The sequence below is a fragment of the Sebastes fasciatus genome, chromosome 10 (genome assembly GCF_043250625.1).
Source record: "Sebastes fasciatus isolate fSebFas1 chromosome 10, fSebFas1.pri, whole genome shotgun sequence".
Taxonomy (NCBI): domain Eukaryota; kingdom Metazoa; phylum Chordata; class Actinopteri; order Perciformes; family Sebastidae; genus Sebastes; species Sebastes fasciatus.
The window spans coordinates 25,972,233-25,989,363 of NC_133804.1; the positions used below are offsets into that span (position 1 = coordinate 25,972,233).

At 39.5% G+C, this 17,131-nt stretch overlaps 1 protein-coding gene across 8 annotated transcripts in view; it reads right to left on the reverse strand.

The window, feature by feature from the left end:
• Positions 1 to 17,131, reverse strand: part of gria2b (glutamate receptor, ionotropic, AMPA 2b) — a 58,155-nt gene that overhangs the window by 7,134 nt on the left and 33,890 nt on the right. For all 8 annotated transcript variants that reach the window (XR_012595637.1, XR_012595636.1, XM_074649179.1 and 5 more), the window contains exons 4-11: positions 9,465 to 9,661; positions 6,898 to 6,951; positions 6,628 to 6,786; positions 4,553 to 4,720; positions 2,737 to 2,841; positions 2,465 to 2,572; positions 1,795 to 2,001; positions 1,334 to 1,701 (exon numbers count right to left, since the gene is read on the reverse strand). Coding sequence is in view for 6 of the 8 variants with exons in the window: in XM_074649179.1 (XP_074505280.1) it covers positions 1,334 to 1,701; positions 1,795 to 2,001; positions 2,465 to 2,572; positions 2,737 to 2,841; positions 4,553 to 4,720; positions 6,628 to 6,786; positions 6,898 to 6,951; positions 9,465 to 9,661 (1,366 nt within the window). In the remaining 2 variants the exon portion in view is untranslated. The remainder of the gene's footprint in view (positions 1 to 1,333; positions 1,702 to 1,794; positions 2,002 to 2,464; positions 2,573 to 2,736; positions 2,842 to 4,552; positions 4,721 to 6,627; positions 6,787 to 6,897; positions 6,952 to 9,464; positions 9,662 to 17,131) is intronic.

The following is a 17,131-nucleotide window of genomic DNA, read 5'->3' on the forward strand; positions in this document are numbered from 1 at the left end:
TTATATGACACTGAATTAATTAAGGAGAACCATTTGCCCAGCTCTGTTAATAAATGCAAGCAAAGTACAAACAAGACTTATAGGATGTGTAGAAAATACAACATAAAAGCATGAACAATCACAGAGAACATTTGCAGATATTATATCATTTTTTAGCCACTGATAAATAAATGATTACACAGCAGGACTGCTCCTTCCAACACTGACCCTGCGTACGTTGAAATATTTACAGCCCTGCAAGTGGCCCCATGAGATTGTAAAGCTCATTACCAACCAGAAAACAACAGTGTTGGATGGCTAAATATCAAAAAGACCATTTTTTTAATAGTTCTAAAGATTCTTGCAGGAATAAGAAAAATGTTGTCTTGTGTGTGGCAGCAGAAAAAAAGTTATTGTTGGCTAAATTAAAAGAGTTTAATTGCTCTGCAGTAACTACACATGGCAATATACATGTCCATCTTTCCAATGGCTCCTTATTCCGAAACCCCAATAATCCAAAAAAGGTCCCATTTGACCAAAAGCCCAGTTGTCCAACAATTTGTCCATTATCCCATAACCAAACGGCCATTGTTCTGAAGGCCCATTGCTCTGCAAATACACATGTTTCTGTGCAACAAACGGAAGCACATGGCTAATTATTATGCAAAATGACATCATCAGACCTGCATGATTTTTTTTTACTGGCAAAGGCATGACCCACCACGCTGCCTCTTATCACTAGTTTCCATTGTTGGTTGGGTTGGTTAGGTTTAGGCATTAGTTAGGGTAAGAATAGCAGGGTAAACCAATCAGATTATCCATGTGGTTCTATTCGTAACACAAGTTTGTATTTTGGGAGCAATGGGAGTTTGTTTTCCTTTATCATGCTAGCATTGCAACATGCTCAAATTTAGCATTTTAGTATGATGTGCTGATATTTCGCATTTGATTATGCTAAAATTAGCTTGTTAGCAGTAATTTCAAAGTAGTTACTGTCATTAGGTTTAGAAATGTCCTTTCATTGACTAAAGGGTTGGACAGTTGAAAAACAGACCTGTTGATGCAGATAGAAATGTGAGTGAATTGACAAATTTAATCATCCTCCTTGTCCATTGATTCTAATAGATACTGATACTTCACTAAAGTGTTGGACCAACAGACCTCCAGCATAGCTAAAGATACATTGGTTGTCTCGCAATTGCAAAATCACAGCTGCCAATAACCACTGTGAGCATTTACTGTGAAGTGTGATGAAGCACACTTGTATTCCAAGTTATAAATGCATGATGTCACAAGTTATTTTTGGTTAATTAAACTGAGAAAAACACTGCAGTCGTTGATTGTTGTGACCTACCTAGGTGAGATGTCACAGCCTTGGCGCATGAAGGCTCCAAGGGAGAACCAGAGGCTGTTGAATATGCCAAACTCGTTAGTTGACTCATTGGTCTGGATCTGCCCATCTTCATACTCTTCAGTGTGCCACTCGTACGGGCTGAAGCGGCTGACGAGGAACAGCACCACGCTGACACCGATGTAGGCAAAAACGATACACATCCAGATCTCGTAGGCCAGCGGGTCCAGGAAAGAGAAGACCCCTGGTTTGGACTTCTGAGGTTTCTTTATCATGATAGAGATTCCCAGAGACATGAAGGGTTTGGAGAAGTCAATCACCTCCTCTCGTACCAAAGTGATGGTCAGAGGAGCGACAGCAATGTCTGCTTTCTATAAAACCAAAAGACAAAACAAAAGAACCAGAATGAGTGGCATGTGGTGTTAATCAATGACTGAAGTTACCTCTTGTTAAAGACAACTCACCCCATACACCAACTCTCCAACCATCCCGTTCCAGATTTTGGTCTCTGCATCTCTGGCTCCATATTTCCCATCGCTCACTATTTTCAGTTGATATTTGAAGCCGCAGTGCTTCGCTATCTCCGCCGCCAGATCTACACAGTAACCCTCATAGCGGTCATTGTCTACAAGAAGGTCAGAGTTCTTTTTCAGCATCACATACGGAGCTTCCTGAAGGACAGAGACAAAAACAGAAAACACTGATCAGCACAAGAGGCTTTAATTAGCCTACAATGTTAAAAGCAGCTTCAAAAACATGGGTTTTACATCACCCTGACAGGATATTATGAATACACTGGTCTAAAACAAAGCGCATTGTTGTAGCAAGGCATTAGCGGCCTTTTGTTATTCTGGTTACCAGTCTGAAGACAAGATTAATACAGAAGTATCCTCTCCTTAATGGAAAATGTGAGATTAAAATACCTCAATCATACAGCCAAATTCAGTCTAAATCAAATAAAGTTCTATGTTAAAATAAATGATTAAGGCTGTCCTTGGCATTGGAAAATGTGGCACCATATGTCGGATTGGGAGCCAACTGTTTCCCCAGCTATTTATCACCAGTAGGGAGACACTGCAAAGACAATTAAAGCAGTTTATACTTAGTTATGCAATCATATATTATAGTATTTACCAAGATGGTCGTGACAATAACTGTTTTGTTTTCCATTCCTGTTGAGTCATTTGCAAAGACATCCGATTTGGTGACAGCCATTTTGTCAACTTCATTCCAGTATCCAATCTGTCGGGAGGAAAAACAGTAATATCCATTAAACATGTGTATGATTAATCTTGCGTGCTACTGTACATAATCTGGTCCTCGAATTCAAACCATCCACAAGATAAAAAAATAAATAAAAAATATTTAAATTAATTTCTAGATAAGGTGACCGTCCAGACGCTTACCTTTACGGGACCGTTCGTCTTTAATTCCATTATGTTCACTGAGTAGTTGACTCGCTTGCCATGTTGATCGAACTGGATGTTTCCTGTCAGGCCTTCCACACGCACCTTTGAGACAGAAAATCAAACTGTTACAACATGGCATCTAAAAACTGGCTGACACAGCATGTACACTACGACCGCTCTGTCGCATGAAAACAGCTTTTTGATGTGTTTTGCATAATTCATCACACCACATTCTGATTGAAACAGGTAGTTGGATGTAAGTTAAAGTGGAAGGAGACATGTAAGCTTGCGAGAAGCCTCTGAACTTTGTTGGCCAGGAAGCACAGTGGAGATGGGCGTTCTGTTAGTCTCTCCTCTTCTACAAAGTTAATGCCATGATCCTTAATGACTTCAAATGGGGTTTCATGTCGAGGAAACTATCGCTGTCCAGCGTGTGTTGAGACACTTGAAAAACATTTTCCATCTCTTCTTTTATTGGCAGCCAACTGAAATAGCAAAATGGCCAAGGCAGAAAAGGACCAGAAGGAGGCTTGAAAGTATCCTGTGGAGTTTTCTTGTAAACACAGTAATGTTTGAATGCAGTTTTTTCTAATCAAAACGCATTGGGTGTATCCTTGAAGCCTGACAAACATGTTGAATGGATTTCATTTCTCATAAAACATGTGAATAAATCATGGGCTTACCATCTGACGTGTTTGATCCCGACCCAGTAACTCCCTGTCTTGTCCCCATGGGGTGGTTTAAGGCAGCTATTCCTCATCTTTTACATACATATCCAAACTTCCTGTGTAGCAGGCGATGGCATCAAAGCCAAGTACTGATCAAATCACCCCCGGCTCTCTGAAGCTCTGTACGGCCGAATTCACAAATATGTAGGGCATTAGGCTACAACAGACATTCCTGTAATCTTGAGTCGCAACGTCGGCTGTATTAGCTATGTGTTTACTACATGTTTATTTGCATATAGAGCGGGGAAGTGAGATCAAATCACAAGTGGTCACTCAAGACGCATTTGTGGAGACGCATTCTAATGCCAGGTGTGAACAAGGCCTCTGAGACATTACCTACCAACGCTCCAATCATCACAAAGCTCTCACCCTGGATATAGTTTAGTTGTGGATGTCCTTCTCCACGGTGCCTCATGGCCAATGGGGCGAGAACAGGGACTTTTCACAAGTCACAGTGGTAGAGATACAGATAAAAGGAAAATCTTTTGAGCATCCCGCCAGTTGGTTGATGACCCTGAACTGTTGGCGCAACATCATAGGCATTTTGTCTTCATAAAATATGATTCACATATTTGACAGGTACTTTTTCTTTGAGTATATCCCCTCAGATGCTGAAGGTTGTACCCCAATGTTGTAATTTCAGATAAAGTAAATGCTTTCTGAATATGAATAGCAGTAACCTAAAGTCCAGAGTTTCTATTGAGATCTGTTATCAGTTGCTCTTGGCTCAAAAGGCAGAATCACTTACATGTTTTAACTTGAATTCCAAGTTCAGAACTTGTAGCTACAACCTAAAGAAACACTTTGGATCCACTTTGGCTGTCAAGTTTCATTTCTCAGCAGGAAGGAATTTAATCTTGTCTTGATTCAAAGCTCAGAGGACAGTCTGTGGGTAGACCGCTGTTTCTCTTCTGAAGAATAGCTGTCAGCATATCTGCGCGCATCCACATGCACGGTGAAAACACCAGTCTTTAAATGTGAAGTACTGTCTGTGGGTGTTTTGTGCATTTCCTGAGGGAGATCTGCTGTTACCATGACAACAAGTCTTCACCAACAAAAGGATGTGAGCATATGTAATGTGTTACCTGTTTCAGTGCTCGCTCGATCTCCATTCCCTGAGTCCAGGGAACGGCAGGATTGGCCAGGCAGTCCCCATTGTTGGCCCTCCTGGTGAAGTCGATGCGCTGTTTGTGCAGGTGGCGGAAGGCCTCCGTCATCACCTGAACGGCGTCGTACGTCAACGCTGATGTGTACTAGGGCAAGACAATGGAAATAGATGTTGGGAATGGGGTTGTCAGAGAGGTAGGACTTCCTCAGCCTAACCCTAACTCCTAACCATAACGCTAGCTCTCTCCCAACCCTGATATAGTTTATTCCTGTGTTGTTCAAGAACTGTTAAAACTCATCAATCATCTATTCCGTTGCACTGGATGGCATGTTCATTCATTGCATAATATACAAGGACACTATAGTTTATTTTGAGTTGAACCCACACAAAACACAAAGTTTTACTCCCAATTGAGTAACATATTCTACAGCAAATTGTATTGGTTCTGGTCTTTTGGGATTTGTTGACACAAATCTAGGGTATTTTCAGTCCAAACAACAAATTACGTAAAAATTAAGTACCCATAAAAGGAAACTGCATTATGAATTATGTTTCAAGGGAATTTTGTTACGGATTACGTGTGTTTTTGACGTATCACAAAGATGTTTGTAATGATAGTCCATGTAAGTCCACATAAAATGGAGTTTGGGGTGGTGGATGGGTCAAACAAACATAGGACTTTCACCTAGAAGACTACTGTTTGAGTCCCGTGGGAAACTAAATGTCAACATTCACTTATTTAAATTTATCCGTAAATAACGTAAAAACCTTTCCCATTCAACATTTAGTTGAATGGGAACATAATTTTGTGGGAGACAGGGTTGTTTCAGTCTCATCCTTTAAAGATGTAACTTTACATGTTGAGAGAGAAATGAGAAGCACAATATATAATACTGGTGAGAGACCTCAGGACATAGTTATATTCTGTCACTTGTTATGACTGGACAGATTTCCCAACAACTTCATTCCATTTGGGTAAAACGAGCAAATCTGTGGGGTTGTAATTTGCAGGAATTAGATGCTTTGCTTCACTGATGGCTTTGTAACTCGTCCCAACAGCTTCCAGGTATCTAAATATCAATCTGCAATAGTTTGAGACAAACTGCATAGGAGGTGTCAGTTCTGTGCCTCAAGTCAAACCATGAAGGTTGAACACAACCTCGCCTCATCAATTTTATTAGGGTTCGAATAATTAGTCGACAAAAGAGGCTTTAACTCTAAGTTCTAACCTTAAATTCACCTATCCGACAAGTGAGGCAACCAACATGAGCCACTGATTGATCCTCTTCTGAAGTTCTAAACACAAAGACACACCCACACTGCACCACCTGTTCATTATCCTCCCTGGTATTTAAGCATCTTGTCCTAATTAGAATGCGTATTATAGCCTATGTCAAGTGGTCTTTTTATTTTTTCTGTTGTATTTATGGTCTGGGCTGCACTAGTTTGTTCTGCGTTGTAAATGTCAGAGTGATTTTTCATCCAGACTTGAACCACTTGCAGCAGCCTGGCTGTGTGGCAATAAAAAAGATGTTGAACTTCTCACAACTTTGCAGACAGAAGGTGGGAGAATATTTTTGGCGATGGCTGATATTTCAAATGTGAATGGTTTATAGTATCTCTTGGAGAAAAAGAGTGGGAGGCGAGCTCAGTTCCGAGAGCTGATACTATATCAGTTATATCATTATCATCATTAGTTACATAATTTTCACGATTCAATATCATAACATCCTGATTTCAATTTCATTACATGTAACGATACAATTTGTATTAAACATGCTGGCACTCAGCTCATGGGAACATGTATGTGAGTTTATGTAACAGTGCTTAAGAATCATTACTCAGAGTAGTGTATAATAATGCACACGGTGTGGCTGTAAAGGGGGTGATTCAGATGGAGACAGCATCCTTTACTTACATTAGAGCAACTGAGCCACATTTAAGTGCTTGCAAAGACATTTTCAACCAACTACCCCGCCGTGCAAATAAAGAAAAATAAAATATGTGAGTATCTTCACACGCACTGAGGCATGTGCGCATGCTTTAACTCACCCTTATTTTACTGTCGGCACCAGGATACTCCTTCTCTTCTAGGGCCTCCCATCTCTGGTCAAACTTGGACACCAAAGGATCATCGAAATCGACAATTTGAAAGCCCGACACGTTGGCACCGCCATACTGGATTTTGGTTAAATCCCCATCAATGAAACCCTGAAAACATAAAATTGAGACTCAGATGTTATCTCCCTATGTGAGACCTTTTATAAACATATAAAGTGATAACACAATCCTTGAACAAATGTAGAAGTTGTGTCAACTTACCAGATTGGCTATAATGTAGTGGTAGCCTTTAACATGTCTGCCAATTGTGATGACCTGCAGGGTTATGAGACACACAAAGTATAAGCTCCCACTGGAATAAAGAAATACATCTCAGGCAAACATTATAGCATTATAAAAGTGTCTGAAACAAGTTCTTCTATACAGCTTTCTTTTGTAATAGAGTTTTTAAAATCACTCACCATGTGATTGCCAGCTATGTCAAAGCTTGTTCTGTTATCAGTATTATTTTTGGACAACTTTCATTGTAATTCCTTAATGGATCGAGAGTGTGACAACCAGAGATAAGATATTATATTCAGACATTATAATTTGTCACTACCAACCCTAACATGGCTGACAGTCGTGGCCATTATCACTGAATGAAACAAAAGAACGGTGGCGTTCACAGTCACACATGCTGACAGAGATATCCAATTGCAAATACGCTTCCCTTATCAGTGGAGCAGAAAAGCGGAAAATAACAGAAATATCTCAGCTATGTACCATTTCTGTACCTCACATAAATGACACACCTGAAACTAATCCTGCTGCCTGACTGGCACCTCCGTTTGTCAGGGGCCGCAACTTGAAGCATATTTGAATAATGACGTCTTGTATCTCCTACGTGAATGTCTTTGACATGAAGCAAGAAACGTCCACCTGAACTGATTCTGTTTTTCCCAGATAAACAGGTACCAAGGCTGTGGGCATTGATTTCATTCAGCATCCAGCTAAACAGACGTTGGCATGCTTTAAATGCTAATCGATAAGCCTCTCTCCTGGGTAAAAGGTAGAGTAAATATAACCTGTTTATGTGCATCTGTTTTGCCTTTAATTGCAGTTTTGTTTACAGCTTAAATGAACAATTAGCGTAATTGTTATGATGCCTTTCTACATCTGCTGGGCTGCCAGCTCCATGACAATGTTGTTTTTCAAAGTGCTGCACCAATGCACATATTTTGTCTGAATATAATTTCCATCCTTCAGTACAGGAGTAATTAAAGGACAAAAGGGTTGTTAGCATTTCCTACATACAAATGAATAAAAATACTACAGATAATTTCCTAGTTATTCACACTTGTTCTATTCTCATGTAATGAGAGATTGTTTTATTTTCCCTGCTTTTTGGCTGTTTAAAAATTGAGTATCATGACCAGATACAAAACAGAATATACCAATTCTATGTTTTAATTGTGTGAAATCAAGCTTTATTTCCTGTTCAGTTTTATGAACTGTAGTTAATGAAAGTTTCTTGTTTTGGTTTATCTATTGGCTTGACTGAGTTGTGATTTACTTAGGTTACTTGGTTAACTTGGTCTGGTATGACCCTTATGGTGGCTAATGTTGGCAAACTTTAGGTAGATATTGCTGTGTGATTCATGAATCAGTTCGCTGACTCTTCTCTACTATTCTCTAACATCCTGTAAATTTCCATTGTGGCCATGGTGGCCACTATTCAGCAATAGTTAAATAGTCTCACTTTCAGTTGGGTCCTAATTTAACCACATTATTGAGAATCAGTTAACAAAATCAGTAGATTGTGTCGCTCAGCATTACTGTTCTATTGTAACACTGAAAACACAAATAAAAAACGATAGAAAATACAAAAAGGAAGGAAGCAACAAAACCCAATATCACACTCATTTACATAGTCATCTCCTTAAAATATCTTTGTGGATTTCGGAACAAAACAGGGCGAGTCAGATCTCTTAGCTTTATATGTCATGCAGGATGCAACATCAAGCCAAGCAAACACGTCAAACGAAAAACCCCAAATTAAGAAAAATATCCTATTCAATTGTAATAATTGGCATTCCGTCAGCTTTGTAAAAGGGAAACCGATATCATCAAAATATATTTAGACACCGCTCAGTAGATAATATCAGCAGCAACCCAACCCGAGCCTTATGTTGTCAACAGTGTAAGTGCTAGACATCTACGGAACCAAAAGTAAAGTAAAGAGAGGATCATAAGAAAAGACAAGATACTAGCTTCCTTGAGTTACCACCACACCAGAGTCCTTTCTCACGCAGTGTTTACCACAATCTTAAATTCTATTCCCACACCAAATCCAGAAGCCACATAAATGTGGAGTGGAAACGTTTAAAGGAGACAAACTGGACCTGAGCAACCCACAGCAGTCAGACTCCTGACAGCCGCTGTAAGTGCATTGTTTGTTCCAACAGCTGAAAACATGGCAGCAGTATCCCATATTATTTTACCTTAATCCCAGTACACCTAACCCGCTTGAATGTCTGGTGTCAGCAGTGAAATAAATAACTGCCTCACTTACTTTGACACATCAAAGAAAGACAACAACACCAAAACCCCTGTGCTAACATTGTTGATTTGGACAACAAAGCCATCCACATTATGTCAAGATAACACTAGTAGACCTGCTGCAATGAATGTCTGCAGTTATTTAAGTTTTGCTCTCAAAGTTCATCAGGTTGAATCAATCAAAGATGTTGCAGATTCAAAAAAAGGACCCACGAGGACGGTCAAAATACTGAACATTGTGCCTATGAAGCCTGACAGTAGTAGTAGTAAAAAACTCTACTCTTTACCTGCTCCATGATGTCTTTGACTTTGTCCTGTTCACAGTCCAGGATCACCCTCCTCTCTTTCTTGTTCTCCAAATCTTGGAACAGAGAGCGGTAGGCCTCATCCTTCCTCTCATCTTTCAGGTTCCCCACGTTGATTGCTGTCACATGCCACTTCCTCTCTGCTGCTGTGTCCAGCACAACCTGCAGCGTCGTCAGGCCTGAGGACAGAAATAAAGTGGAATTAAAATAGTGTTCATACTCTCTGTCTGACTGATTTATCCAGATGGTATTCTATGAAACTAAAGACTTTTGGAAAACTGTTGGAAGTTTTAGAGATATCCTGCTGACAAATGGGACCAAAAACATTGTATCACCTTGAAAGGTGGAAATAAAGAAGACATTATGCATGGTGTTTCAGCACAGTATGTTTGTCTCTTTGTTGCCTTTTCTGCTGAAGTTATGCATTGAATTCCTGATTTCCCTGAAACCAGCTTTCCGGTAATAGGGCGGTTTTGGGTGTATATCATTTCCTGTGGGCTTCTTGTAAGGGCACAGCAACATACAAACTTTAGAGGTAGCCACAAAAAAGGAAAGTCATGATAACAGAGCAAAAACACTAAGTGCAGAAGCAGAAAGAAAATATGAAAATAAACTCAAAACAAATGATGTGGCAGACAAGACTTATTCAAAAACCATGGGTGAACATATTTCTTTCACTTCAGACTATTCACTGTCTGCTTATTCAAACCCTGTGGAGGTTTTACAGAGACTCAAAGCCTTATGTAAAGAGCTCATCAAGATGAGTCACAGGTGTTCTAGCATGAACCTCACCAACATGTAGGAGGAAATTGGGTCTAACAATACAATTGACTGCATCAATACGGAAAGTTTTATATTGCTGATTCCTGTTTGAAAGCAAGTTTTTGAGTGTTTTTCTTCTCAGTTTTTGAAACAATTTAGTCATTGACAAAACAATCTGCACTCAAGGTCCACTTAAACTTGTCACCGTGTCGCACAGCCTTCATCAGCATCTCAGTTGTCATGGAGCTACAGATTTTCAAACTTTCAATTATTTCCATCATTTCTCATTATTCTGAGGACATTGACTCTCTACAAAGTATAGCACTTTTCAAGTCTTCCGACCACTCACAGCCAACCTGCCAACCGGCCCATTAGGATGTAATCTAAATACTCATTCACACAACAATGCTATGGCCTTTGGGAGCAATTTGGGGTTAAGTGTCTTGCTCAAGGACACTTTGACTTGTGGCCAACATGCGACTTTAACCAACATGAAGGAGAAGTCCTAAAAGTGCTCAGAATCACCCGCTTCAAATGTTATCAGTCAATTGAATAGGTGTTATCAGTGTTTGTCAGCCTCATAGATATGGGTTAGAAGGGGCCTGCTACAACTACTAGTAGGTTCAGAAGGCCGTTATTCTTCTATTGATGTGGTTGATCACTAAGCCGAATACAAGAAGACAAGGCCAACCTCTAGTGGCCATAGTAATTATGACTTATACGGGAGCAAACTAGGAAGTCAGGTGACATAGTATAAAGAGCGACAAATCCATTTGGAGTGGCGATCGATCTTTTCCTGACCCTAACCAAGTAGTTTTGTTGCCTAAACCTAGAGTTATTTTGTTGGAATTCACAACATTAAGTTCCACTTTCACTTTCACAACATGGGAGGTGCAGGTTGGCCCATCTGAAGCATTATAATGGTAGTGATAGATACTGATAACACCCATTCAATTGGCTGATACTTTGAAATGGGTGTCAGAATAATGGAAAGGTTGAACATCTACTGTTCTATGACAATTGAGCAAACATCCTCTATTGATGAAGAGCGTATGCTATGGCCAAAAGCTCCAAAACAAGTGAGTAAACAGACCTTGAATAGAGATTGTTTTAAGAACTGTTGTTTCCAAAGTCAAGAATAAACTGTGAAGAGTCGATTCCCTTTCCCCACCCTTCTCTTGGCCCTCATTGGCTTCCCACCAGTGAGAATTACTGAATGTGTTTAGTCGAAGCACTCAGCCTGGCTAGAGGCAACTTACCCCTGTTCTTTGTCGCAGTCTGTAAGTGTTAATAAAACAATCTTTCCATCAATACCATCCTATGCACTCACCTATTCCATTCTTTACCCCAAAACCAATAAAAGAAAATGATAAAGAACAGACAGATGCTGCCATATTCAATTCAATACATGTAGCACCTTTCCATCAATCTGAAGCGAAGTCTGTTAAAAGCAAAGACTACAGTCTCCATTTGAACTTATATTCCTATCACCCTCTCTATCTAATTTCACAGCTGAATGTCTCTCAGATATTGATCCCTGGTCTGCAGAGGGCCATTTGAGAGCGGTTTGATAAAAAAGGTTGAGTGTTTCCTTGCTACTGTGAGGTGAATTACAGATGTAATCAATTTCATGCGACACAGCGGTGGTTTTATGATGGTGGGGAGGAAAATGGAGGCTTGCAGTTTTATCTGAATGAACTATACATCATAATTACAGTAAGGCCGTTATGGTGTGGTTAAATTTGACTGTTTCATCAATGCTTATTAAATGAGATAATTAGAATTCAGAGTGATTTACAGAGAAGATATAGCAAGGACAAAAGCAAAATATTACCGTAAAGGTTGATTCTGCATTAATGGTGGTTAAGGTTAAATGATAATTAAAGGATTAGTGTCTTTGAACTGTATGTGAGAGTGGAACTGACCTTGAATCATGCATGTCAGTGTATAATGTGGTTCTATCTGTTGTCAGTGTACATTGCAAATTGCTTATCATACTTGGTGATTTTTATAATTTCTCATATGTTGAATGATATTTGCATTATTTTTAGATGGGTCTCACATGCAGCAGCCTCATCACAAAATTAATCACTCATAGCTGGAAGGCTACTCATGTTAGCTGTGACAAAGCTACAGCTTTACCCAAAAGTTGAAAAAGATAGTGCAAACATAGTGTAATTAAAGGAAAACTGTATATTGACCAAAATATAAATATATATAATATATATAAATATATAATATATAGACATAATCAGCTCAAGTCGTGCAGCATAAAAAAATATATAAAAATTAAAAAAAAAAAAAAAATGCAGTCTGTAGTCGCAAATACCCCAGAGCTCCATGCCTGTGTGGTCACAGGCTTTGTTGTGCATTATTTTTTGATAACCACCTCACTTATACAGTCGACACGGAAAATGTTTATTTCTTTTTGGCTGACAGGTCTTCATTAAAACTGGATAACTAGACATCTAAAACATCCTTTTACAAGAGTTTAACCAATATTCTATATTAGGGCGCAAGGTAACCACAGCAACACTGTTTTTCCTTCAGTCAAATCCCACTGGTGTAATGGACCTAACCATGAGTGCAAACAGCCACGAGCAAACTATAAAAAATATATGAAGATTCGAACAGAGTTAGTCATTTTACGTGGGTAAGAGGCCTTCAGTGTTGGGCAACTTACTTGGAAAAGTGTAATCAATCACTTGTTTTGTATCACTCAAGGAGACAGTAATTACTTTATTAATTAATCATTGGCAAAATTAATTAGATCCATTGTTTGTTACATTACTTGCGTTACTTAGTCCAGCTTCAGCAAATAAGCAACCAAAACCTCCAAAGCCTTCAGACCAACGCTCACATGTTGCTGTATTTAACATGTAAAATAAACTACGAGAAATGTTGGTTTAACAAGCAGCAAGCCAACAATTTGGTGGGATTCACTGATCATCAAGAGGTAACGCTAGTTTAGCCCCGGCAACTGCACAGCCCTCCACACGTCCTTTCCTTACAGTGAAGCTTTATGGTTTACATAGCCCCCCAGAACTCTGAACTACACTCTGGTATGGTACGTGCTGAATGTAGTTTCACCAGTGGCTTGCCGGCCAGCTAAGAACACACATAGCATGTAAATAAGACAATTTTGGAGTTATCAAAAGGTGTAATCTTCCTCTGAAGACGATCCTCTCCCATTCCATCCTTCCCTGTGCCAAGCTAACACATCTCAGACAAGTCTCTGTACTAAACACACAAAACGTGGTTTCAAGTAATGAATGGGATTGGTATCTGAAACAAACGTTAAACTAACAAAAACTTTAAACAAGTAGTATTGCATTACTGCATTTGTTTTAATATTGGTGCTTTGCTGCTTTTTGTATCTCTATTGTTGATGTTATTGATATTTTATTCCTGGTGATCATTTGCTTATTGTTTGTCTTATTGTCGATTCCATTGATGTGTTATTCCTGGCGATTTTGTTGCTTATTGTATGTTTTGTTGTTGTTTTCTTGTCACGTAAGGTAACCTTAAGTGCCATGAAAGGTGCTGTTAAATCAAATGTATTATTATTATTATTATTATTACTACCCATGGTATTAAAATGAAAATAGACTGGATTTATCTTTGTATTTACTGCTGAGTTATTGGCCATAAAGCTATCAAAACTTCACTAGACCAGTGCTTATAATAATTTGACTCTCTTTCTCCAATCTGCTGTACATCCCTCTACTCTAGATATTATCTATCTGTACAATTAATCTTGTGATATAAAAATAAATAATAAAAACCTCCGTTGCTGCTCTAAATCTAGAACTCAAGCAGAGACTTGGCTTCACTGATTTCCTCTGCAGTTCAAAGACTGCTGTAGGATGCATTTTCCCCTTGGATAGGAATGGTTTGTTATCACTTCTCTTCAGAATGAGACATATGTTATGTCTTGGTTTGCAGCCAACATCGTGCCATCCATTCAAACAGGCTCGGCACTGCTAATGCACTGGAGAGTAAAGATGTTATGTGACCTCACATTTACCACTAAGTGGATTTAAAAGGTCAGAGGAGAATAAGGGGACATGACCAGGTATGCAAAGTAGCATTGTGTTATTCAGCAATTTCATAAAGCATAGAGGAAATCATAACTGTGATTCAGGAGTAACAGCTAATCATAACTTCCTTTTTCCCAGTGAGAAGATTATTTCTTCTCTTCCAGTGATCACACATGCAGCCTTGACTGTAAAAGCTTAACTTCATGCTCATTGATCAACAACATCTCAATGAGTTGATATCTGTGGCTGTATAATCATATGCATAATATGATGGAAAACTATTCAAATGAGGCGAGAAAAGGCTCATAAATAATTCATTGAGGAAAGCAGTTCAATACCAACAATTGCAGCTTCACATTAGCTATAATCTCTTTGCTTCAAGCCATTGTTTCCTCACTCATCCACCGTGGTCAAAGGTCCAACATCCTTCCCCAGGTATACATGTCCACTTTCTGCATAATACCAACTGAAGCACCACTTAAACCAGTTGGTAAGTGGTTATAGTCTCTGTTTGAAAGATATAAGAGCAGAATTTGGTGATTGCATGCAGTGCTGCCATTAGAAAACAAACTTGAATCTGCAAATGGTAATTTCCTTAGGAAGAAGGAAAAGAGTACTCATCCTCTAATGGATGGCCATGACTTTTTGCACTCTTTAAATAGTATTTTAACAGGTCTAAAGGCCCTAAATATTGTGAAACATACTAATTAAAACAATCAGAGCATGTAAATGGATACATACATTGTCAATAAGTAAGAACAGGTTTTTGTCTTGCCCAAAGCAACAACCCAACAAAACTAGGTCAAATAAAATGTTATCATAACTATATACAACCCTATCACATCCAGCAGATACAGTACAGAGCAACATTAACATTCATTTGGATTCATGTTTCTGACCAACTGATGGATATAAGCCCAATATTCACTCTTCTTCTTGCTCCATTTTGCTTTCAACTAACTCCTGAGGAAAATACCTGCCTTTTTGTTCAACGGCCGAGCGCCAACTGTAGCCACTGGCTGTGACCACAGGGCAAGTGGCTGGTTGTACCTAGACACAGGTTTGACACTGAAACAAAACTTAGCTGTAACAGCAATGACACAAGCCATAGCTTCAAAACCGTAGTCTACAAACCAATGGGTGGCGTCACGGTGACTACGTCCACTTCTTACATACGGTCTATGAGCCACAGCAGCAAAAGGCAAGCTTGGCTTTCCTCTGAAAGCTCAGTAGAGCTGAGGGGGAACTTCAGTTCATCACTACTAGCGACCTCTTTCACATACACATAGTCATTTGATCCACTGTTAATTTAAAAGCATTGATTGTAGCAGCTTTAAGGTTAGAGCTTGACTAAGGATAGGCAACTAAACACTCTATTAAGGTTATGGAAAGATCGAGGTCATGGTTAAAAGAAAAAAAGTTTTGAATTGTAAGTCTGTGAGGGATCTCCCACTCACTACTTAAAGGGCACACTACTTCCTACATTGGCATTAAACGCTGACACTGGACATTAATAGTGAGGTGCAGAATCAAACACAATTCCAAAAGATACTGAGCTGCTTTTATAGGAATGGTGATCAAAGACCAAGATTGTGAAACAATTTCCTTTTCTTTCCTTCCTTTCTTTGTTCGCTTCTTATTAATCCAAGTGGCAGTGCTAAAGTATGAAACATTTAGTAAGAAAATGCATTTTTAAAAGTCTGAGTGAGAACATGTCTGCGAGCCAAAGGAATGCAAAACACAACGCTTTGAGTGCCTCTCCGCCCACATACAGTACATCCATTATCTAAACTGACTTACTGGCAACGGCTGACTATTGTGATGTTGGTTCATCCATTAGTCTCAATGTGCTAATAGAATTCATCATAACCAGTGGCAACTCTATTGCCCCATCTTCCGCGGCTCCCTCTTTGACCCGCTCAGTCACTTACAATCCCTCTCTCTCTCTCTCTCTCTCTCTCTCTGTGTCTCTCCACACTCTCCGGTTGCCATGGGAATGAGTGGATCACACTGACCTAATTAGACAGCCATGCAATGATGAAATATGCACAACAGGCCCTTTAGTGCCATCGCGGACGTACAGTAGAGACAGCAGGTCAGAGCTAGCACTAGCATGGGGACAATCTCAAACAGCTGCCTGGAACCTGCCCTCTAATTTGGGAGAATGACAGGTTCTTCTGTCAGTCAGAGCAAGGCTGACTGGGATGATTAGCAATGGATTCTGGGAGAAGAGGAAGAAGAGGAGGAAGAGTATGCGGGGTGCAGCATAAAGGAGATACTGTATAGATCAAGTGAAGACTTGAAGGAGCATGAGTGTGTGAGGGGGTAAAGCAGTGGGAGACTTTAAGTGATGTGAAACGATAAGTTAAAAGTAATGCAGAGCAGAGATGCACTAAATCCCTCCTAAGCCACTGGCACTGCACTGTTCAGCCTAAACACTAGTGTATAGAAAGTACTGAGCCCACTTCCTGTTACCTTAAGCCACTCAGTGTATTAGTTAAATGTTCTGGTAAGCCATCTTTGGGCATTCATCAAGTATCATTCAACACCCTCAAAGTGCTTTCTGAAAGCGATCCTAAAACTCCTCCTTTTAGTGTGCTGAAAATAAAAATAATGGATGATTTTCATTCTGTAATGAGAAGCTTAACAAGTGTAACCTGACAGCCGAACATCCCTATTAGACAGAAAGAAAAACAAAAGACCTGATAGTGTTATTCCATTGTAACCGGATACTATTGAGGTCTTAATTCTATCCTTTCATTGCAGTAACAGTATTAAAACACAATGGACGTCTATCTGTGGAAGAGATTTCCTTTTCAGTGCTGGACGTTCCCTCTGTGCTGCAGG